This window comes from Periplaneta americana, chromosome 16, assembly GCF_040183065.1.
Source record: "Periplaneta americana isolate PAMFEO1 chromosome 16, P.americana_PAMFEO1_priV1, whole genome shotgun sequence".
NCBI lineage: Eukaryota > Metazoa > Arthropoda > Insecta > Blattodea > Blattidae > Periplaneta > Periplaneta americana.
The window spans coordinates 109,117,166-109,141,939 of record NC_091132.1 but is presented as its reverse complement, the minus strand read 5'-3'; the positions used below and the strand labels follow the sequence as shown (position 1 = coordinate 109,141,939).

The following is a 24,774-nucleotide window of genomic DNA, read 5'->3' as shown; positions in this document are numbered from 1 at the left end:
TCCAGTCTTATTTTTTGAAGTTCCAAATTTATTATCACATTTTTGGACTTCTCAGTATTCTTAGCTTTGGACAGGGAAGCCCAATTCACGTCTCGCTAAGCACTGATGTTTCTTGCAATGTCACTGAACTCTTTGCCTGTGACAGACTTTCTTACTTCCAAGCTTCATACTTCACACTCCATAATGAATTGGTTTACTGCTGCTACAACAGATTATTACAATATTTTTTGGACATAAATTTTGTTTTGGGGAATTTCGACCTGATTATGTTATGAAGACTTTCGTTAGTATTCACACACCAACCAAGAAACTTCTCTGTTGTCAACCTCTGGTAAACAGACATGAATTTTGTTAGCACTGAAAGCTGTAGCTTGATTTTCATTTCTTTCTGAGTTGCTAGCTTCTCATTATTGGCAGTGGCAGAGCTGTAGGAGTCCTTTCCTCCAAGGCACTTTGAATAGCGAGAATTATCATCAGTGCTCATATAGTGCAATAATGTAGCATACACTGCAGATTTCATTTCCTGCAAATTAGGGATGTTGTTCTGTATAGCATTTGTATAGTAAGATGTCAGCTTCTTGATGGTTGGAATAGTCAGAATTCCTTCTTTTCGTCCACCAAGAGCGCCTGCTTTCACCTTCCACTCAGAAACTTTATTTTTCAGGCCTATTCTTAACTCTTAGACACATAATTGAGTTCATTTTTTAAATTTCAACGTCATAAATGTTACTGTCATGATCAGACAACACAAGAGTATATCTCATTTTAAAAAATCAATTAGATCTCCTCCAGATTCTCTCAGTTGCCAGCATAATTATAGTATTTCATCCTTGAATTTCTTCGACAAATGTTTATGCTGATTCATACTTTTGTGTTAAAATTAAAAAAAACCCAAAAATGACCCATTCTCGCTAATATGCGGTCCCATTTAATACGCTATTTTTATGCGATCCCTTGTAGAACGTCTTATGGAGGTTTCATGGTAGTTAGTTTTAATATGCAGGCCTACATAGTTACCATTAACCATTACCACCAGCTCGGTTGCTGACACGTACAGCCCAATCCCTTGAAAACACTGTTATGAAGAGATAGTCAAGGCAAATCAACAAGATGATACAGTGCAGAATCTGGTCTTTCCCAGGTCAACTGTAAGGAAAATCTTGAGGAAAGTTCATATGCAACGAAAATGGAGTGGTAGAGAAGGAACAATGCAATGGCCAGCACCTTCACTGGATCTTGCTCCCCACGATTTTTGGCTGTGGGGTATGCAACCAAGCCATGTAATGTTGACGATCTGTGAGAGAGAATAACGGATATAACTACAGCAATTTCACATTATCTCTGCCTCTGTGCAATGTCACAGTCTGAGGTAGGGGGAAGAGAGATAACAGAAGTTCGCGATGCTTTTGAATACTCTAACGCCCATGACCAAGATAAGCCATTTGAAATTTACTAGTAACTCACTGGCACAGATATAATAAAAGAACTGTACCACATGGGAAAGGTTCCTACATGTGCTAAACACGATGGTAAAGAAATGGGGATATTTTCAAGTTAGTGTATATAAGTGCGAATCACTACTCATATAAGTGTTAACATTTTTAGAGACATGCTGTTGTGTTAACAGAATAGATTGTACGCAATATATACTTCTGTATTCCATTGCAACAAACTAATTTCTGTTATAACTGTGTATAACACAGTTCTCCAACCTGTTTCCTAACCTACAAGTTTAGAACAGAAACTAAAAAAGAGCAATACTTTTGTAAAAGACATTACTCTTCCTGTCCATTCAGTTGAATTCCCTGCTGACAAGACCGTAATAAATGTTCAGTATATGGGAGCTTATTACAGATCAATAATATAAATCAGCTTCTTACCATATGCAAATATTCTACATGATGTTTAGTTGCGGCAAATACTACAGTCAGGTTATCTGATTTTATAACATGCTTCAAAAGACACAACAGAGCTGCAGGTTTATTTTCTGATCGACAGCAAATGAAAGCAAGTTTCAATTGTTCTGGAAGTTTAGATTCCACATCCAATCTGAAATAACACATACAATATTTATTTCAATAAAATCAGTAACAAAAATAAATAAATAATAATAATAATAATAATAATAATAATAATAATAATAATAATAATAATAATAAATTTATAATGGCGGAACTAATTTCTAAGAGAATATACTAATATCCAATAAATGTAATTATTAAGAAAACTGCTTATATTAACAAAATATTTCCTTTCTTTTCAATAGTGGTTACTTTATTCTCAATTTCTGTCCACAAAGTCCCACCCAGGTTTATATTAAGGGTAGTCAACACACACTTTTTTTAACTTATGTAGCAGTATAAATTATATATTTAAAACTGTTCAAATCGGAAATAATATTTGTGTCTTCTAACAAAACATTTCTTGTATTTGCTTTACAATTCACAAACATTGTATATAAAAATAGTTTAACACTAGAAGGTATTCAATAGCAATCTCTTTTTTTTTTTAATGAAATCATACAATTATCCATGGATATGAATGATATGATATATAAAATGACATTATTTTTTAGAAATATTGCAAGTAGTAATGTTGTTTGACGTACCAGAAATGAGTGCAGAAGATGGTGAAAGGAAAAATAGTGAAAGGGATAAGACAGGAAATATCTTCATCTTCTGCCCAATATAGAATGAAGTCACAGGTTCTATGTTAAAGAAAAATTATTTCCAACTCTCTTGGGACACCTACATTCAGTGTTCCTTTAACTGACATACATTTATAATTTTATCCAACAATTGCCACACGTGTGTTTTCCATGCTTCTTGATACTTTTTACTGTGAAAGTAAAGAAAATGAATCTGGTAAATCTTTATTTAATATCAGTTTCGAACTACAAACGCTATTCAGAGCTAATAAGATGTGACAATAAAAGAAAGGTGGAATGAGATTGGTAGCAAATAAAAAAATGCTCTAAAAACCCTATCTCACAATATTCTTTGTACACTACAAATCTCAGAATTTTTTCAGGATTGAAGTCGTCCCTCCATTGCTGAGAAGTTATCAGATGGTTAGACCAGGAAGAGAAATCAGTGAAAAGTTAATGGAGAAGGAAAGAAAGATGTGTGATTAGGAAAAATTGAATTGTAAAATGCAAAATATGTATGGTCACTTGTACACGAACTGTATTAATATACTCTGGACATCAAATGGTATCTGATGCAAGCACGTATGAAAAATGAATGCATCTACCTTAGTAAAACTGGATCACTCAGACCAGCTTTAGCAAATTCCACTAATATTTTTGGTAAGGTTGCTGAAAACAGAAGTGTCTGCCTCGTCTCTGGCAGCCTGCTGACAATGTCATGCAACTGTTCTCCAAATCCCATTTCAAACAATCTGAAAAATATTACAATTAATTATACTTAGATTAATGGACGTTGAATATTCACTGTCTGTAGGATGCAGTGATGAGGTAAAATTCTATTTGTTCTTTTTCCATTTCTGAATTAATAATAACGATGATAGTCGTCGTCGTCCTCGTCATCATCATCATCATCATCATCATCATCATCATCATCAAAACACATTTTCATAGTGCGAAATGTCACTAAACAAAAACATTTTCTAAAATCCTCTATCTTTCCATTCTAAATTACTTCATCCTCTGTTTTTCCCCACTTATTATATTCAGATTTCAGATATGCCCTTGGTCTTCTTAGAATGTTCCTGATCTATTTTTTTAACTAATGCCACCAGGTCGTCTTTCGACATTTCTTGTCTTTTCTCCTTATGTGTAACTCACTTCTGAGGTTGAAGTAACTGGAAGGCGAAGTTATGTTACTCTGATGACTATGTATGATTATGCGGCATCAAGAGCGGTCTTAAATTTAAACTTAATCTAAATTCCAGATGGACGAACACAGAAACAATTCCATTTAAGAAAAAATATCTGTTCTATAACCGGAATATCAGAAAGCAATAAGAGAGAGAGAAATCTATAGAGAATTAAGGTTTTTACAAAAACAGATAGAAATAGTTGTGTTACAGTAGATACCTTCTCATTGTGGATTGGCAAAGAAAGTAACTACAATCCAACAAAGATTTCATTCCTAGATTTCGTATTAATCAGGAAAATTATTAATAAAGAAAATTTATAAACAGATAATAATAATAATAATAATAACAATAATAATAATAATAATAATAATAATAATAAAAAAGTTAGTTAAAATAAATTTTGACGCGAAATTAAAAAACAAAATGTGATTCCCAATTCTCCAAGAAAAGCAGAAATGACTATCTTCAGACTAGTAACTAGACATGACTATCAGCGCATTTCTTCAGAATTGTAATTTACACATCACCAAAATGTGTCCTCGGCAGGGATGATGATTCAATTATGAACTTTCAGCACATACTACACTGTAAAGCTATCAAAATTTCAGATAAAAGTGTTGATAACATCATAAACATTTACTGGCATATTAGAGAGAATATAAATCGAGAAAATCCAATGTTCTGAGTTTTTGATTAATTATATTTCAGAAATGGATAAAGTGCAAAGAAAATTTCTCCTCATTAATAAGCCATCATTACTTCTTGCATTTAAATTTAGCACCATCAAGAGCCACCAAGTGTTCCTGTTTCTGATAAATTAAAACTCAACCAAAAAATGTGGTATAAGCAACAAACCAGTAAAGAATAAGTAAAAATTGATCCCTAATATAATCACTGGGATCACAGGAACTAGGCAATATATAGCCACATAAAATAAATTACATAATCCTAGCAATCTATTAACTGTCACTGTCGTACCTGTCTGCCTCATCAAAAACAACATATTCCACAGTATGTAACTTCAATTCCATTTCAATACAAATATGCATAAATCGACCAGGTGTAGCCACTATTATGTCAGGATTCCCATGAATTGCACTGAACTGATTATCCATAGAATCTCCACCTAGCACAATAGCTGCATGCAGACCTGTGAATCGTCCTAATTCTTTGACGAATTTCAGTGTCTACAACAAAAGAATAATTAAAATAAATTACACAAAATCGAATATATTCTACACGTCCCATAATAGAAAAGGTTGGTTGTTCAATGTCCTCATTTATGATCAATTAAGATCTTCCTTGAATTCTAATAGTCTGGCACAGTTGACTTCAGTTTCTAAGGTGAGAATATCTGTAAGGATAACAGTAAAGCAAACTGCCTAACATTGACCCTGATGTAAGCATATGCACATGTTGCTACTTGCTTATCACTGGCAGACTGATTCCTGATGTATGTGTCGTTTTTGTTTACATGTGAGTGATTTACGACGGGAAATTGAATACAAATAGTTATTGGAAAACCTCGAAAGGATTATAGATATAATTTATTTAGATATGATCATCACCTCAGAGGAATGTCTGTTGCACAACACAATACACATCCTGAGAATGTCAGTTCTCGACAACAACTTGTTGCAATCAGAGATATATGGCTGATGTTTGTGCTGTGAAACACGCGGAAGGAAAACCACTGAAGAGTGGTGGAAAAGCAATTATTCTGAATGTGTTTAATAAATTGTGTGTGAAGCATCCTGTAAAGGAAATCGTGAAGCTAACGTCAGAATTAACTGGTGCATCGACAACAAGCATTTGTAGCATACATAAAGAAAAATCAACTCCAGGAAAGAAAAGAGAATGTGAAAAACCTGTTTTAGGGCAATGTGACGATTTCGTAAAGAGTGCAATACGTAGAAAAGTGCATCAATTCTTTTTCGACGATGAACCACATACAATAAAAAAAAGTTTCAGTGGCTGTGAATAATGATTCAGAATTGCCAAATTTCAAGAGAACTAGCTTTGAAACTATCTTAAGTGAAACTGGATTCAAATTCGTGAGGAGTAGTAGACAAAATGTACTATTGGATAGGGATGACATTTCAATATGGCAGAGGACTTATTTGAGAGAAATTCGTTCTTACAGGAATGAGGGCCGAAAATTATATTTTTTAGACGAAACATGAGTTAACCTCTAAAGTATGGACTGACACAACAATACACATAAAGAAGCAGGCATTTGTCTGGATTAAAAAGATCCACGTGGGAAAGGTAGAAGATTGATAATACTTCACACTGGCAGTGACGATGGTTTCTTGAGAGATAGTTCTCTGATTTTCGAATCTAAGATTAGTGGTGATTATCATGAGGAGATGACAGGGGACATGTTAAAAAATTGGTTTGAAAAAATTTTATCTAGGTTACACCCAAACAATGTTATTGTTATGGGCAATGCACCGTACCATAGTGTCAAAACTGAAAGAATCTCAAACAGTTTGTGGCATAAACAAGACATCGTAACTTGGTTACACAGTAGAACATAGACATTGATGCATCTGAAGTGAAAGTTGAGCTTTTGGAACTAGTTAATGGCATTAAGAGTGATTTTAAAATAGTACATTATGCAACGAGCCTATAATGGTAGTAATTAAGACGCAAGTATGTTTGTTTATGAAACGAGCGCGACTTTCATATAATTTTCATACGAGCATCTTAATTACCATTATAGGTAAGTTTCATACGACTTTTTATGCTCGACCATATTTCTAACTTGAAATTATTCATAAGTATTCATGTTATGGTTATGTAAGTGAGGAGCGGAACTGACCTAAATTGTGAGATGTGCGCAGAAGCGAAAGTATTGATTTTTTCCGAGGAACGAATGTGTCATTGACCTTGGTATAATCTAGAGAATAATATGAACATTAATTTTGATATAACCTGGAAATTGATTTAGAATTGAAAAACGAGATGACAAATTGAATTTATTTGAATATTATTTACAATTAACGCTAATTATTATAGTAACAGAACATAACCTTCTGCGACAGTATTGGATTTCCAGCCTCTGTGACGTTTCCCTAGTTGTCTTTCGATTGCATATCCGAGAATAATCGAAAACCTGAACTTTAATGAATAGGTGTACTTTAATGACATGCATTAAAGGACTGCTACCAGGCGTATAATTACTACATTTCGGCATGGTCGAGCATAAAATATGTTGTGAACAATCTTGCAGAGAAAGCTGGCCATGTCTTATTACAAACCCCACCATATCACTGCATGCTGAATCCCAATGAAATGATTTGGAGCCAGGTGAAGGGTTACATTGCAGGACACAACAAAATATTCATACTGCAGTATGCACGATGTTTAGTTGAGTCAGCTCTGACACACGTTACAGCTGATAAATGGCGAAATTGTATGGAACATGTGGTGCGAGAAGAGGAGAAGATGGGGAATGTAGACTGCTTGAGTGACACTGCTATGGACAGGTTGGTCATAAACTTAGGGGACGACAGTTCAAGTTCAGATGATGGCACCGAAACTTCCGACTTGGAAGGAATTAAGCTGCGGCCAGATTCTAAATAAACACACGCAATTAAAAGATAGGTTTAATAGTATATTGCATTACATATAGTGATTTAATTCTAATTCCAGTAACAAACGAAAGCATGAGCATAGAGATATATTCCCTAGAAGTTTAAAATTAGAATTTACTATAATATGTAACTGTATAATCATTTATTGGATTTAAGAGTCTTTAATTCATATTTAATAGTACATTTATTCTAACAACCAAAGTTTGGAACACAACCCTGAAAGAATTTTCTGCTTAAGCCTGTGATATGTTTTCGGCATCATTTTAATGTGACTGTCCCTGTACTTTATCACGTGGTGTTTGCAAGTAATGCCGAATAAGCACCAATCACCATCTTCGTCCGCAGATGAACACAGTTTCTTTTGTTTACATCAGGATCAACGTAAGGCCGGCAATAGTTTACCAGAGTACTGTTCATATTGCTTCCAACTTTCAAGGGACCAAAGTGTGTTATAAGTAGTTTGCCATCTGCACTTAAAAGTAAACTGGAAGGACAAGAAAGAGAAATAAAAAAATGAATATTAACATAATTAATTCTGTATTACAAGCTTATTAAATATAACATACCTGAAGAGCCAATTCTCTGGTTGGAGAGAGAATGAGGGCCCTTGCGCCACTCTTCGCCATTCTAGTTTTAAGTTTTTCGAACAGGGGAATTAGGAAACAAGCAGTTTTACCACTGCCTGTCCTGGCCATGGCCACAACGTCACGGCCTTCAAGAATTAAAGGAATTGTCTGAAATGAAATTAATAAAATATTGTTACACAAATTGTATGCACATTTAAGAATCAGTAATATGTGAAATATCAATATAAATGTTATATCACTAGTTCTTTCTCAGCCCCAAGAGCTAAATGACAGCTGTGAGCAGTATGGAATGAAGATAAATGCCAACAAGACGAAGACCATGGTCACTGGAAGAAAAGTACAGAAGGTAAACTTGCGAATTTTAAATGAAGCAGTAAAGCAAGTGGACAGCTTCAAATACTTGGAATGTACTATAAGCAGTAACATGAGCTGCTGCCAGGAAGCCAAAAGGAGAATAGCAATGGCCAAGGAAGCTTTCAATAGAAAAAGCAGCATTTTCTGTGTAGCATTGTATGAGGCAGAAACATGGACATTACGACGAAGTGAAGAGAAGCGACTAGAAGCATTTGAAATGTGGATATGGAGAAGGATGGAGCGTGTGAAATGGACAGACAGAATAAGAAACGAAGCCGTGTTGCAAAGAGTGGGTGAAGAAAGAATGATGCTGAAACTGATCAGAAAAAGGAATTGGCTGGATCACTGGTTGAAAAAAAACTGCCTTCTGAAGAATGCACTGGAAGAAATAGTGAACGGGAGAAGAATTCAGGGAAGAAGAAGCTATCAGATGATAGACGACATTAAGACATAATTATGTATCATATTCGGGGACAAAGAGGAAGGCAGAAAATAGGAAAGATTGGAGAATGCTGTGAAAGACCTGCCCTTGGGCAGAATGGTATGAATGAATGAATTCCCAACAGAGTTCTTGTCAGGTGGATACAACAGGTTACCAGGCACTAATCTCTCCACCACAAGAAATGCATCACTTATTTAAATTAATAATAACACTGCCTTAATAGTTCTGCCAGCAAGGTAATTAGTAACATAAATCAAGGAGGATACTGCACATATATAGTCAATCAGGGAAGGTTTAGCCATAAGGAAAGCAGAATTGTAGCCTTTCCAGTAATTAGGGAAAATTGAAGTTAAAACACTTAAACAAAAAGTTTTCATTTTTAAATGTATTCAGATCAGCTGGCAAGAACCTCAGCTGACTGAGCAATGCCGGTGGCTAAATGAATGAATCATAGAATCAGTCCTTCAATTCACACTTTCAATGGCAAATTGATAGAATGATAAATGGTATTCCACAGAAGATAGCAACATACTGTCCAATATTACGTTTTCCATGAGTGTATAACACTGTTAAAAGGCTGCATGTACTATGCTTCTATTGAGAGTAATCTTCGTTCAGGTCTTCAGCACAATCATATACTCTCCTGTAAGACAATACTATCCTGATGTTTACAACCTTTCAACAACCTGAAACTGGAAGATCCCCAAACCTTTCCACACTTACCACATCTGTATCCCTTATTTTCATTTTAAAAAGATTAAGAAGCTGAAGATTTCACATTGCTAATGAAATAAAAGTTTGAATAATTTCAAGGAAAAATTGTTGCAGCGCCGGGTATCGATCCCAGGACCCTTCGCTTAGCGCGCGAATGCTCTCCCGACTGAGCTACCCCAGGAACTATACACGATACCGTCACATTTCCTTTATATCCACACAAGTCAAATGGGCTGACAAAACATCAGAACCCAACTTTGAGTGCACACAAATTCTGTGTGACTTAAATTGTGGCTTCCTGTTAACATACCTCCAGTGTCCTCCTCCCTTACAACACAGACATAAATGATGTATACAATAAATTGTTTCGTGCAGTCAATAATGCGAATCTTTGAAGCTTATGCAACACATTAAATTGCTTAGTAAAATAATTTCAATTTCAGTTATTTACTACATTATTTTGCAATGTCCACTGAGACATCATTCAAAATAATGTTAAAGCTTCAAAATTTACTTACTTACTTACTTACAAATGGCTTTTAAGGAACCCGAAGGTTCATTGCAGCCCTCACATAAGCCCGCCAGCGGTCCCTATCCTGAGCAAGATTAATCCAGTCTCTATCATCATACCCCACCTCCCTCAAATCCATTTTAATATTATCCTCCCATCTACGTCTCGGCCTCCCTAAAGGTCTTTTTCCCTCCGGTCTCCCAACTAACACTCTATATGCATTTCTGGATTCGAGCATACGTGCTACATGCCCTGCCCATCTCAAACGTCTGGATTTAATGTTCCTAATTATGTCAGGTGAAGAATACAATGCGTGCAGTTCTGTGTTGTGTAACTTTCTCCATTCTCCTGTAACTTCATCCCGCTTAGCCCCAAATATTTTCCTAAGCACCTTATTCTCAAACACCCTTAACCTATGTTCCTCTCTCAGAGTGAGAGTCCAAGTTTCACAACCATACAGAAGAACCGGTAATATAACTGTTTTATAAATTCTAACTTTCAGATTTTTGGACAGCAGACTGGATGATAAGAGCTTCTCAACCGAATAATAACACGCATTTCCCATATTTATTCTGCGTTTAATTTCCTCCCGAGTGTCATTTATATTTGTTACTGTTGCTCCAAGATATTTGAATTTTTCCACCTCTTCGAAGGATAAATCTCCAATGTTTATATTTCCATTTCGTACAATATTCTGGTCACGAGACATAATCATATACTTTGTCTTTTCGGGATTTACTTCCAAACCGATCGCTCTACTTGCTTCAAATAAAATTTCCGTGTTTTCCCTAATCGTTTGTGTATTTTCTCCTAATATATTCACGTCATCCGCATAGACAAGAAGCTGATGTAACCCGTTCAATTCCAAACCCTGCCTGTTATCCTGAACTTTCCTAATGGCATATTCTAGCGCGAAGTTAAAAAGTAAAGGTGATAGTGCATCTCCCTGCTTTAGCCCGCAGTGAATTGGAAAAGCATCAGATAGAAACTGACCTATACAGACTCTGCTGTATGTTTCACTGAGACATATTTTAATTAATCGAACTAGTTTCTTGGGAATACCAAATTCAATAAGAATATCATATAATACTTCCCTCTTAACCGAGTCATATGCCTTTTTGAAATCTATGAATAACTGATGTACTGTACCCTTATACTCCCATTTTTTCTCCATTATCTGTCGAATACAAAAAATCTGATCAATAGTCGATCTATTACACCGAAAACCGCACTGATGATCCCCAATAATTTCATCTACGTACGGAGTTAATCTTCTCAAAAGAATATTGGACAAAATTTTGTACGACGTCAACAAAAGTGATATTCCTCGAAAGTTACCACAGTTGGTTTTGTCCCCCTTTTTAAAAATAGGTACAATTATGGACTCCTTCCATTGTTCTGGTACAATTTCCTTTTCCCAAATAGCAAGTACAAGTTTATAAATTTCGCTATATAATGCGCTTCCGCCCTCTTGTATTAATTCTGCTGGAATTTGATCGATACCTGGAGACTTGTACTTTTTCAGATTTTCTATCGCAATTTCGACTTCTGAAAGCGTGGGTTCGGGTATAAATGGCTCAACAGTTTGTATTTCAATTTCGTCCCGATCATTTCTATTTGGCCTATGTACATTTAGTAGTTGCGCAAAATAGTTTTTCCATCTGTTTAGGATTGATGGAGAGTCTGCAAGCAAGTCACCATTCTCATCCTTGATCACGTTTACCCTTGGCTGATATCCGTTCTTAAATTCCTTTATACCCTTATATAAATCTCGAATGTTTTTATTCTTACTATTTGTTTCTACCTCATTCAGTTTTTCCTTCAAGTAACCTCTCTTTTTATTCCTAAGTGTACGACTTGCTTCCCGTCTTTCATTGAAATAATTATCTCTCTTCTCCTCGACTGGATCCTGTAAGAATTTCAATTTTGCCTGTTTCCTTCTTTCTACTACCATGCAACAATCTTCATCAAACCACGGTTTCTTTTTCTTAGTTTCATAATAACCTATGCTCTGCTCAGCTGCAATTTTGATACTATCTCTGATATTTTCCCACACACTATTAACATCTAATTCTTTCTCAACTTCGTCGGAACTTTCTAAAGTGGCAAACCTATTCGAAATTTCGACCTGATAATTTTGCTTAGCTTCCTCGTCCTTTAATTTCAAAATATTGAATTTAGTAATATTAACTTGTTGCTCTACTCGCTTGGCTACTGATAATCTTTCTCTTAATTCTCCAATCACCAAATAATGGTCAGAATTACAGTCTGCACCCCTGAAAGTTCGAATATCTACTATACTAGTATGTCTCCGTTTATCTATCAAGATGTGATCTATTTGGTTGTGTGTCAATCCATCTGGAGAAGTCCAAGTATATTTATGTATATCCTTATGGGGGAATGTTGTACTTTTGACAATTAAATTTTTCGATGTGGCAAAGTTGACTAATCTAACTCCATTGTCACTACTAATTGCGTGTAGGCTCTCTTTTCCAATAGTTGGTCTAAAAATATCCTCCCGTCCTACTTTAGCATTGAAATCCCCCAATAAAATTTTCATGTGATATCTAGGGAAATGATCAAAAGTATGTTCCAATTCCTCATAGAAGCTATTCTTTATATGGTCGTCTTTCTCTTCTGTAGGGGCGTGAGCATTTATAACTATGATGTCGCACCATCTACCCTTAAGTACTAAATATGATAACCTGTCACTGATAAATTCGACCTTTTTTACTGCTGATTTTATTCTTTTATGAACAAAGAATTCTGTTCCTAATTGGTGATTATTGTTTCCTTCCCCATAATACAACAAGTAATCTCCTATTTGTGATATGCCATTCCCATCTAACCTAACCTCTTGTACTCCCACGAAGTCTATTCTACTGTAAAGAAATGAATAAACAAATTTTTACAATCACATTTTTTCAGGGACAGTATATCATTTTCCACTAACGGTATGTTTTCTGGCCATAGAAACCAGTGGCGGTATTCCATACCAGTGCATACCATCTCACTTCCCTAACTGCCTATATGTAATTCGAAAATGTAAGAATTCATAATCTCCTATGTACCACAGCCATAGAATGAATAAACGTGTTTTTTCTTCCTACTGAAAAATTTTATATTCTGCACACAGAAGTTATTGCAGGAACAACGATAATAATTTCCTTGACATTTATCAGGGACATAAAAAAGTGTCCGGTTTTTTTTGTCCCTGAGTATAGTTACAATTTAACCATAATCGTAGCTTAAAATCACGATTCCAGTGCAGAAAGCCAGCACACGAAACATTCAATTAACTAGGATTCCTTTTGTACCATAATGTGAATTACCATATATCTAAATTCTGTGCCAGAAGCAAAAGGGTCTTAACAGACTTACTGGTCCACTCAAAGTCAAAGAGTTGGTAATCTCGGAGTGAGTGCTACCTCTGAGGTTTTGTAAGTACTGCTATAGCTCAAGATGTAGAAGGACTTTCCAAGTATCGAATTCGTCGTGCATGCATTAAGATATCAATGAAAGTTTCACACTACAATAATTAACAAATAAAATACATTATCACCTTTCGCTGAATAGGAGTCGGTATCTTATAGCCTCTTTTTTGAATTCCTTTAAGAACCGGAAAACTAAGACCCATTCCTTGGAATCCACCAGATTTCTTTCCACCAACAACTTTCTTTTTGTTGACGTTTGTTTCATCATTATTAGTAGTGTCGTCATCATCATCACCAAATCCAACAACCTGACCAGCCATTTCTTTTATCTGAAACATCGTAAAAAATTATGGATACAAAATATTGGGTAAAGTCTAGAATCTGGAAAATGACGTACGTCTTTATTGCACGCATTCATAATTATTCATTACAGATGTGCATATTGTTGAGGCTGTTATTGATCAATCATGCATACTAGTAAGAATGCGGATTCTGAGTGATATCTACTGGCAATGCAGAGTTCAGACATTTAAAAGTTTGAAGAAATCACAAAAAAAAAAGAAAATGTTCACAAAAAGTTGTGGCTGATAAGGCAAGCAATGTCTTCCAATCTAAGCAAACAAGGACCATCGGAAAGCAATGGGGATCTGGAGCCAAATGTTGTGCCAAGAATACTAGGGTTTTATGATTAGCTTTTATTAGGTTAGTTCAGCTTACACTTGGCTTAGGTTAAGTTTCCGTCATTAACTTATCTTTTATTCAAAATAAGTAAGTTTAGCTTAGGTTAGGTTAGCTAGCTTATACGATGAAAGAGTAATGGAATGGAGAAAAATTCTCTCCGGCACCGGGACTTGAACCCGGGTTTTCAGCTCTACGTGCTGATGCTTTATCCACTAAGCCACACTGGATACCCATCCCGGTGTCGGACAGAATCGTCTCAGTTTAAGTTCCAACTCTTGGGTTCCCTCTAATGGCCGCCCTCTGCACTACATCACTCATAACGAGTGCACCTTAGTACATGTGTGGACTTCGGTCCTACGTTCATAGACATCCCTCTTAATAATGCAAGGTTTTTTTCTCAATATTTTTTTACATTTTTACAAATGGGCAAAAAGCCTAAACGTAAGTAAAATCAGATTATCTGTCTCTCTGTATACAATAAAAATAAGTATTACTTCTTATCATAACCTACTAAATGTCAGCTTCAAAATGAGCTCTCGTTCAATGTTCTGCAGTAAATGGTTCTAGAGTTCTGAGCGCTGAAAGAGGCTTGTTTTTTTATAAAACACGCTAAATTTGTCACTCAATAGTACGAAAACCGTTTGACTTTCGATAGTATATTTTTTAAAATGCACTCTCCTCAGCACCTTGTATAAATAGGGAAAAAATTAGAGTATTAAAAAAATGCGAGGTTTTTTACTGATCGATTTCATATGGAATAGCCCATATATTTTTACAACAATAGAAAAAGAATGCTGTAGAATTATTTGCTTCCAAGAACTCTATAAACATTCTTGCACTGTAGCAGAAAAATTGCATTTGTCATCTGCCCTGGAGCACATGTTGTGACACGTCAGTCGGAGAAAGACTGGCCAAGAGATGGTGGGGATAGCTTCCCTATAGCCTAAGCTACCATGTGTGCACATGCCACTCATGCCCAGGCATTCTGCAAGGATTGCTAGTATAGTTAGTGAGTTGAAAAACTGCTGTTTTCTAACTTATCGTTGGATGAGAAGTTAGAATTAAAACAAAGCGGTAGACAAACATCTCAGCTCAATATTGTGCAGGTAATGAAATCCAAAAAAACAGAGGTTTTAAGAGAGAATTTGAGTGTGATGTTCATGAAAGAAATGCATGGATTTGCGGCTGTGAGGCAACCAATTGTTTGTACTGTCTCCCATGCTTGTTATTTGAGAAAGAAGATGACAAACCTAATAGGGTAAAGCTTGGTGTCAGTGAATTGGCGCACTGAAGTCATAAAATAAATAAATATGAAAGTGCGCAGTCACACCTTTATTCTCTCCTAGAGTTCAATCTTTTAGGGACAGTTGACATTTACCAAGAGCTTAATAGTGCTTATGGCCTGAACATAAAGATAACCTACTCCTTATTGTAATGTGCTTATAACTTTTGTATATATTAATATTTTTTTATGAATCTTAATACATGCTTTCTTTACAGTGGTAGGACGTGATCTGTAATGGCTGACCGCATCACAGTGCAGGAGAGAGCTCAGGTTCCCACTCGCTATGAAGTCTGGCGTTCTGTTGTGCAGGTGCAGAGATGGTGGCGGGCAGAGCATGGGCCTCGCGCTACACTGGATCCAAAGACAATCAAGCTGTCATGCTAAACTGATGACCACAGGATCTGTGGCGGATATTCGTAGAAATGGCCGTCCCTCAACATCCAGGTCAGACGAAAATGTGTGAAGGGTTGAGGAAATGTTCACCAGAAGTTCACAAAAATCAACATGACAAGTCATTCGTGAAAGTGGTCTCTCCCGACACACTATCAGAACTGTGCTGGAAAAAGAATTAAATTTCCGGCCGTAGAAGCCACATTACTGTCAACAGCTATCGCCGGAAGATTGTGACCATTGAATGGAATATGGTGAACTTATGCTAGGTTGGTATGGAGACTGGCCCCAGTTGTTCGAGAATATCATTTGGAGCGACGAAGCAATTTTTCATATTGGAGGGTTTGTGAACCGTCACAATTGTCACTACTGGGCACAGCATGATCCAGGGGCAACAGTTAAAAAGTCTCAAAGCCGCCCTAAGATCACAGTTTGGTGTGGCATTACATCCAACAAACTTGTGGGTCCGTTCATTCTTCGAGACACCATGAACTCTGAACGGTACCTAGCCATGTTGGAAGATGAAGTCTGGCCAATTGTTTCCACCTGGGATAATATCAATGACCTAATATGGATGCAAGATGGAGCCCCACCACATTCTGCACTCAACGTCCGTGACTGGTTAGACTGACATTTCCCAGGACGTTGGTTGGGTCACCGTGGTCCGCATGAGTGGCCAGCACGGAGTCCCGACCTCATCCCGTGCGACTTCTTTTTGTGGGGTTGGGCGAAGGAAGAAGTTTATCGCACCAAACCACGAACTTTGGATGAACTGGAAGATCGTCTATGCCAAGTCCTCAATAACATACCACAGGAATTCCTGCACAAGTCAATTGAAAGTATCCCTCGCCGGTTACGAACATTAGTGGAAAATGCTGGAGCATATGTGGAGTTTTAAGTTAATCCATAGACTCCTACCATGTTAAACTACAAAGCAAAATTTGTTCCAGTCAAATAGAATAAATATTAACAGATTTATAACCATATTACAATAGGGAGTTACTTCCCACCCACCCTGTATATGAACAAATCTTGGAACATCGTTATGTGCTTTCTAAAATCGTCGACTGCATTAAATTTTGCAGTGCATTCGAACAAGCATTTTGGGGCCACGATGGAAGTGCAAATTCGAGTAAGCCAGGTGTTTTTTAAAGACGTCCTCAAATTCTCCAGAGTTAGATGCTTCTTTAAGGGACCATATATAGATTTTTTAGTTGGTTATTTAATGGCGTTGTATCAACTAATGGGTTATTTAACGTCAATGGAATTGGTGATAGAGAGATGGTATTTAGCGAGATAAGGCCAAGGATTTGCTGTAGATTACATGACATTCGCCTTAAGTTTAGGGAAAAGCTCGGAAAAATCCCAATCTGTTAATTAGTCCCAGCGGGAATCGAACCCAGGTCCGTGGCTGGGGACCACTTCACCTATGCTATTGTCAGATTATAGGACTATTGGTAGCGCAATTGGTCTTTCCAGCTACTCACAGAAAACGATTAAAAAATACATTTTCATTTTGCTCATTGTTACTACAATAATTTAATTTTTCCCTGTAGCAGGCCTAGTCTTCATATTTATTATTTAAATTTAGTGTCAGACCTTTTCAAAACGAGTTTCATTACCAGTATTTTGAAAATACTTGTCTTAAATTATTGGAAATTAAGAGTATGTAAGAAAAGAATAACATTTAAACAATATTCTTTTTTGTTATTATTATTATTCATAAACCATTATTCTCTGATTGAGGCTTCTGATATCTCTGATTACCAGGCAGTACATCTCACTTGACGATATGTGTCAGAGGAAGAACAATTATTATTTGTGTAACACCTGAAGTCTGATTAGTGTAATAGAGCGTATTCTGAATCTCAGCGGTGAGCAATCTTATGGCATCACGGTGTTCCGAATTTCACTGATGAAGTCACTGATGCTCCACCGGTGTCTCACCGGTGCCATCAGCTTGCAGAGGTGGTGGCAGTCTCCATCAGCCGCCATCAGTGAATCTGATTGGTTCTTGTATAGGGCAGGAATTAGCAGACGAATGACCGTGCACTGGTGTGTCATGGCGGTGTATTCTGCTTTAGTTCTGCTGTATCGTTTGTAATGAGCACAACATAAAAACAATATGTTAATGGCTTATGAGCGAACATGAGAAAGGACCAGTTATTACTACCGATTCAAGAAATAAATTGTTTATGCTCTCTTTTCTTTGAACGAGATGGCAGTACGGAAATTTCGCAAAATTTTGCTAGCGTAGCACAGACAACTTATACAGTCGCCATGACAGCCATCAATCCTTTCAGCAGTTTTGTTCCTATTTCGCTGTAGCGTGACGTCATTGTTGTCCACCGGTCCGATGAGATACGGAATACGCTGATATGTAGCTAGTCGGCAATGTATGCAATGGAGGGGGAAAGGAACTAGCCCCATCATCTCCTGGCCTAGGAAATAGGTAAGGCTGATCCAAAGGGAAAACAGTGTACTATCTGCAGTGGGTTTCTGGTGGCTGTGGCCTAACTGGAAATGAAAAGCGAACATGCTTGCGAAGATATACGAGAATCCTCACTTAGGGGAATTCCATACAGCACAATCAAGCAAGCATAGAATTAAAACAGTACGTTCAAGAACTTAATCAATAACTTCACGGCAGACGAAGTTCTGACTACACCCGACAGCCCAAGAAGTGAAACAGTCGCCATCTTCCATCTAATTACAGGCCATGACTTACTGGCTAAACACCTCCATCGCATTGGAATCGCACAGTACCTATACTGCAAGCTATGTAACAGAAGGGAATAAATGGACATACACCATCTCAACACATGTGCAGCACTCACCAAATCTACACAAGCAGCAAGATATTGGGAAGCATGGGGTTTACTTCAAAGTTTATTATACTTCTTCATTGTAACTTGACATTCCAATAAATAAATAAATATTTTTATTTCACACTTTAACTACCACCCAGCAATGGTTCACTTACAACCGATGGTACGCGTACCATTGGTTGAAACCCGCTATTCTATACGATTACTTCTCATCCCACATACATTATCTACGCCACTGCATTAATCTTTGAGGTTATGAGGGTATATACAATCCTGCAACTCGCACAAGTTCAGACAACAATCCCCTCCAAACCGGCTCATGCGTATTTCGGACGGCGAAGCTGCTGATCTTGTGGTGTAAGTACGGGACCATTGTTCTTGGACAGTCATTACCTACGCCACTGCATTAACTTTTGAGGTTAAGACGGACACGCATAATAAAATTCTAATGTTTACAGAGTCTTGTAATACATTTCTGAAAGTTTCGAAGTTTCCTGTGTTGCTTACGGGCACTGATATAGTGATCTTTGTTAGAATTATAAAGATAGGGCCTATATCCGATAATGTTTGCTATATTATGCTTACATACAATCACAGAATGTTCAGACCAACCCATTTCTGTAAAATAGTGTGTCATATAGAAACCTACAAGCAAAAAAAAGTTACATTTTCAGGAATATATATATTCCCCTGGTGTTTCACTTTGTATTTACCTTATGTCAGTTATATCACAAACAAAATATAACATGAAACTGTGCATAAAACACGTTGCAAATTTCTCCCAGCCTACGGCCACCACACTTCCTAATTTGATAATTTCCTACTCAACTCAACAGATGGCCCACCACTGCAACTGGATCATTAAGCTCTATACTAGACTGTCGTGAAGCTCAATATGTAGTAAAAATGCAAACATAGGTAGTTGCCCACCACTAGGATCGCTACTATCGCCTCATCATCGCAGATCTCTCTCCTAGCAGACGACAAAATATGTTACACTTTCGTTGTAGTGTTCTTTTGGAAAAATTAACACCTTCCTTCCAGTATTGAAATATTAAATGCATAAAGTTAATTTATTATTTTAATGAAGTATATTAAATTCCACCATAAACTCGAAGATACCTGCAAGAAATAAGTTAATATAATTTTTGTTTGTGCAAAACGAACTGAAATTTACTAGGCCTATAATAGCTTCACTCATTCAAGATTATAGCGATAATTAACTATGAAACCAATAAATATTAATTTGCATTTCCCTTTACAACAATAATAATGGAAATATGAATTAATGGAGTAACTTACGTGTACCCGTACTTGTAATGTAGGCTTACGCAGTTAACAAAGTGGGATGAGGTTAAGCAATAATACTCACACCAGAATTGGAAATAAAACGTGATCAATAAATTTTATTGTAACAGACTTTTTCTACGTCTCTAGTAAAGCAATAAATAAAAATAACAACAAAATTAACAGCTATAATTAAAAACATATCCTTCGGAAAAAAGTAGGCCTAAGCAATAATAATCCCACCAGAATTGAAAATAAAACGTGCTCAATAAATTTAATTAAAACAAACTTAATTTTTCTACGTCTTTATTAAAATAACACATAAAAATAATAACAAAATTAATAGCTACAATTAAAAATATATCCTCTGAAAAAAAGTAGATCTAACCTTTATTTCTCTGGAAATTTGGCAGCCTAAGTGACAGAACTTTAACCAGTATCTAATGTCCTTTCGGTTAGACTGAAACATTTCATTGTGAAATTTAAGGATATAATGTATTCTAACAGTCACAAAGAACTTCAAAATTAACAGTTTTGTTTCTGCACAGCATTCTTGTGGAAACCCAGGAATCTTTCGGAAATTGGAAAAAGGATAACTCTGGCCTCTTTCTCTTACTGCTGCTACAATTTATAGCACTACAAACGTCTCCTCCTTGTCCCATTTTATTATTCCAATTATTATATTTTAGCCATTAACATTTTCATTGCAACCAATAACGAACATTTCACAAGCATCAATGTGAAATACACAACGAGCTAGCACTCGATAGAAATACGACACAGTCCAAAGTCGACCATGGACAGTCTATTGTTTCTAGTTGCTAACCGCTTGGAGCGCTTTATCACGAGATTTGCAAAAAAAAACACCTCAAGCTTCGCGACTGTATATAGTAGACTGTGCTGTAACTGGATATAGAGAGGTAATTTTAAGATGAATTGGGAAATTCTCATTTATAGATGGGAGAATTTTCTGATTAAATTTGACACTACTGAGAGCGGTAAGTGCTAATTTGTCGTTTCGTTAATCGTGAAAGATTCGAAAACAAAATTTGTACTGTACCTTCTTTATTTGATATCAGCATATAGGATTTGTATGGACTATCGTGTGAATATTATGTTTTTTTTTTTTCTCACAGTCTTTACGTCGTTGTGGCGGTATGTCAATGTGAATGCTATTTCTAAGAACAATGAGAATGGAATATAAAAGTGTGGAACCTATTTCTGAGGACAGAGACACTAACAACATTTTTAAGCCTTTTACAAAATTATGGATTGTCGACTGTCTCCGAATGCCGTTACATCCAACCGTAGAAAATTCATATCTATTTCACAACTTAATTGTGGAGAATGTGGATGTGTTTGGGGTTATATCGGGTAGAAAGTTGATTGGTACTTCTGTTGCAATATATACTGTGGATGATGGAACTGGTTTTATCAAGTGTGTGTATGATCATGGAAGACAAGGAGTCGAAGAAGATTGCCGAAAGATTAAAAATCTTAAATATGAACTGTCAGGACTACCAGGATTTACAAAACGTGAACATGATATGTTTAATCATATGATGAAATCTGCGATTAATACGTACGAAAACTTGATTGAGTATAGAGAAATTGGTGATACCGTTCATGTTACTGGAAGGTTGAAAACCTACAGAGATGTGAGGGAAGTGAAGGCGTACCATGTCAGTTTGGTTCGTGACTTGAACAATGAAATAGACAGGATAAACGAGTTAATGCTATTGTACGAAAATGGCTATAAGAATAAGGACAAACCAAGAAATGAGTTTATCTCTTAATGTATACTCTATTGAAATGGCCAGAACAAATTATGTCAGAGGAAATGTTGTAGTGCTAACAGAACAAGTACTTTATTGCACAAATATTACTAGTTACAGTAATTCTGAACTCTGGAAAAAAAAAAAAAAAAAAAAAAGTAGTAGAATTGGATTGTTCCTTTAAAAACTAAAATTACAAACTTTGAAGTAATATTACATGAAAGGACAAGTACTGTATGTATATATGTAAAACTTTTATTCAATATTGAATATGTGTAAGCACTACCGTGTAGACTTGCAACCCACGCAAAATCACTTAAACACTGAAATAATCCATCAAATTATAGAGACGCTGTTGATTTGTTATGATACTTGTGTCCACCACAACAGCACAAGAAATCAGTAGAATTGTTACAGAATAATCCCGAAACGAAATTTTCAATGTCTCTTCACTTAGTCGCGGTGATCGTTGAGAAATTGTGGAATCTGCTGCTAGGGCCCATTGTAACAGTACAAATAGTAATGCTGACTTCAAAAATAGTGAATAAGAGTAATATTAATAACGAAGGAACGTTACGTCGAGATTTATGACACAGATGAGGAACTAGATAAGTGACAGGACGAAATTCTGTGACATGTAAGCCGAGGTTTGGTGAAAGGTTAGCTAAATGATAGGCCAAGATTTGTGACAAGCTTAGAGGGGGTTTGATGAGGGATTAGCTAAGTGACAGACCGAGGTCTGTGACAAAGTCCTAAAGTCTGTGACAGGTAGCCGAGGTTAGAGGGGGGGTTTCATGAGGTCTGTACAGGTTGTAGTCCGAGTTATGCCCCTTACTTGTAATAGTGTTTTTGAAATGGTTGGCTGGACATCATCCATTTAATGGGTACAGCATAGCGGTCCTCTTTTAGAATTCACGTATGGCACGAAATCAGGGGAAGTTTGTCCTGAATATGTGTTCCGCAAAATAACTGTTCAAGTGTTACTTTTCAAAACGCACTACGGTAAATCTTTACAATAGCGTTACCAAAGGAAGGTGGCTAGCAAGAAGGGACACATTGTTAGACAATTGTGAGCATATGCAAGACATAGCCTACCAAAAGCCTAAACTAACCTAATCCGTCACTGAATCGTATATGTAAGGCATTGGCCTACCATAAGTCTAAACTAACCTAACCTGTCACAGTTTCATATATGCAAGTCATACGAAAACCCTAAACTAATCTAACCTGTCACAGTTTCATATATGCAAGTCATACGAAAAACCTAAACTAACCTAACCTGTCACAGTTTCATATATGCAAGTCATACGAAAAACCTAAACTAACCTAACCTGTTACAGATTCGTATGTGCAAAACATACCAACAGCCTAAACTGACCCTTCCTGTCACATTCGAATGTGTAAGGCATACAAAAAGCCTAAACTAATTTAACTTAACATTCCTGCATCTCTCTGCTGGCCTCCATTTTCACTGCAATTTTCACAATGACTATTCACGTTGTGGATTATGCTCTGCATAGATTGCCAATGCGTCCGAATTTTGGAATCTATCTGCTGGACGAATTCTTCCTATATATAAGGAACTACAATATTTGGGGTGGGCACACGGATCTCCAAGGGTTCACATAGTGTTCCTTACAGTGTCGTTCAGAAGATATTTTAGTAATTTCGTGACTTTTCTATGTGCCATGGTCGTGCTTACATGTATTCAAGTTCTAGTTCCGATTTATTATGTGAATTGTAAAACATTTTATAGATTATAATAAAAATAATTGTGTAAAGATGTTCCGGCTCTCCTTTTGATCCTGTGACGAAAATAAGTTTCCCTCGATTTCAACATTTTGTATATATATACATAACTCAATGAGATCTTAGTAAGACAAACATTTTTATGCAATAGATAGTGATTCACATATTCTACATGTCATCATGAAAACGTTAATCTAAGCAGTACTTTTTAGTCATCCATATCTCTATACTAATATGGAATAACTAAGGGTGGTCAATAAAGGCCATGTATCTAAGATGAGTCTGACATGGAGAAACTGTCTACAGCATAGTGTGTGTATCCAGTGCCTACTCACTTTACTTGCGTGGTTCGGGTTTCGCATATTGCAGACAAATGGCAGGACTGTGACCCAATTTCAAGTTGCACACCACTTTTGTGGATCATGTTATGCACGATTTACATCTGTGGAAAGTTACGTCGTGTACTAGGGTGAGTATATGTATAAATATCTCCACAGCTAAATACCTTAATACCATCCATCCTTCCGGGATGTTCATTTGGCTATGCTGGAAATGAGGATTTGCCAATGATTCTCTCCAATCTAGACAAAAGCTTGATATATAGTGCTCGTTTCTGTAATTATTATATTTACTGTTTTAGATAAGATTATGTCAAATATATATGGAATAAACTGCAAAGAGATATAAAGTGATTCAAACAGATAATTTATATTCTCACTGGATAAAACCATCTTAAAAGTCATATTATCTGGCCATTTAATAAAAACTCTCCTTTGCCCTAAATTTACTGCATCAGAATCCCATCTCTATTAGTATTTCATCCAAGGTCCGTTCACTCCAAGAAAAATTGATTTTTTTTTTCTTAAAACAGGGAGTCTTCATAAATCCGTTTTCTGCCTCAAATAAAAATCTTCTATTGTGTACCAACATGTCTGTTGAAGTTGTCGACTGCAGCTTTCCTGTTATTCATTTGTTTCTTTCCTGCTGACATCTTTTGCTCATTTCTTTAGTAATTCTCTGTGAAACATCACAGTATTTGGCAGCTTGTTCTCTTACGGAAATTTCTAATTTCTCCTTTCGTAATTCTCGGTTTGTGCCTCATCAGTTGTCTCTATTATGAATAACTTTAAAACATAACTCTATAATAACTCACTGATTAAATTTCCAACTACTTTGGTTTAGATATCAATCCCAATAAATCCGTACTATTATTTTTCTCACGGTATATGGCATTCAAATCATTCTAACCTATCTGATATTTTTCCCCCCTTTCTTAACTGTACATGAGCACAAACGCT

At 36.3% G+C, this 24,774-nt stretch overlaps 1 protein-coding gene and 1 long non-coding RNA gene across 3 annotated transcripts in view; one reads left to right on the top strand and one right to left on the bottom strand.

The window, feature by feature from the left end:
* The window catches only part of LOC138691048 (ATP-dependent RNA helicase DDX54), a 33,655-nt gene extending 14,122 nt beyond the window's left edge, over positions 1 to 19,533 (bottom strand). Inside the window, exons 1-6 of one of the 2 annotated variants that reach the window (XM_069812705.1) lie at positions 19,379 to 19,533; positions 13,610 to 13,810; positions 8,006 to 8,173; positions 4,819 to 5,027; positions 3,253 to 3,399; positions 1,881 to 2,049 (exon numbers count right to left, since the gene is read on the bottom strand). In XM_069812705.1, coding sequence (XP_069668806.1) covers positions 1,881 to 2,049; positions 3,253 to 3,399; positions 4,819 to 5,027; positions 8,006 to 8,173; positions 13,610 to 13,801 — 885 coding nt within the window. In that variant the 5' untranslated portion in view covers positions 13,802 to 13,810; positions 19,379 to 19,533. The remainder of the gene's footprint in view (positions 1 to 1,880; positions 2,050 to 3,252; positions 3,400 to 4,818; positions 5,028 to 8,005; positions 8,174 to 13,609; positions 13,811 to 19,378) is intronic. The other variant, XM_069812706.1, reaches the window with a different exon arrangement.
* Positions 19,534 to 20,554: 1,021 nt separating this feature from the next.
* LOC138691050 (uncharacterized) lies at positions 20,555 to 23,512 on the top strand. The gene is made up of 2 exons (XR_011329734.1): positions 20,555 to 20,950; positions 21,089 to 23,512. It is a non-coding gene; the product is annotated as an uncharacterized lncRNA (long non-coding RNA).
* Positions 23,513 to 24,774: the final 1,262 nt, after the last annotated feature.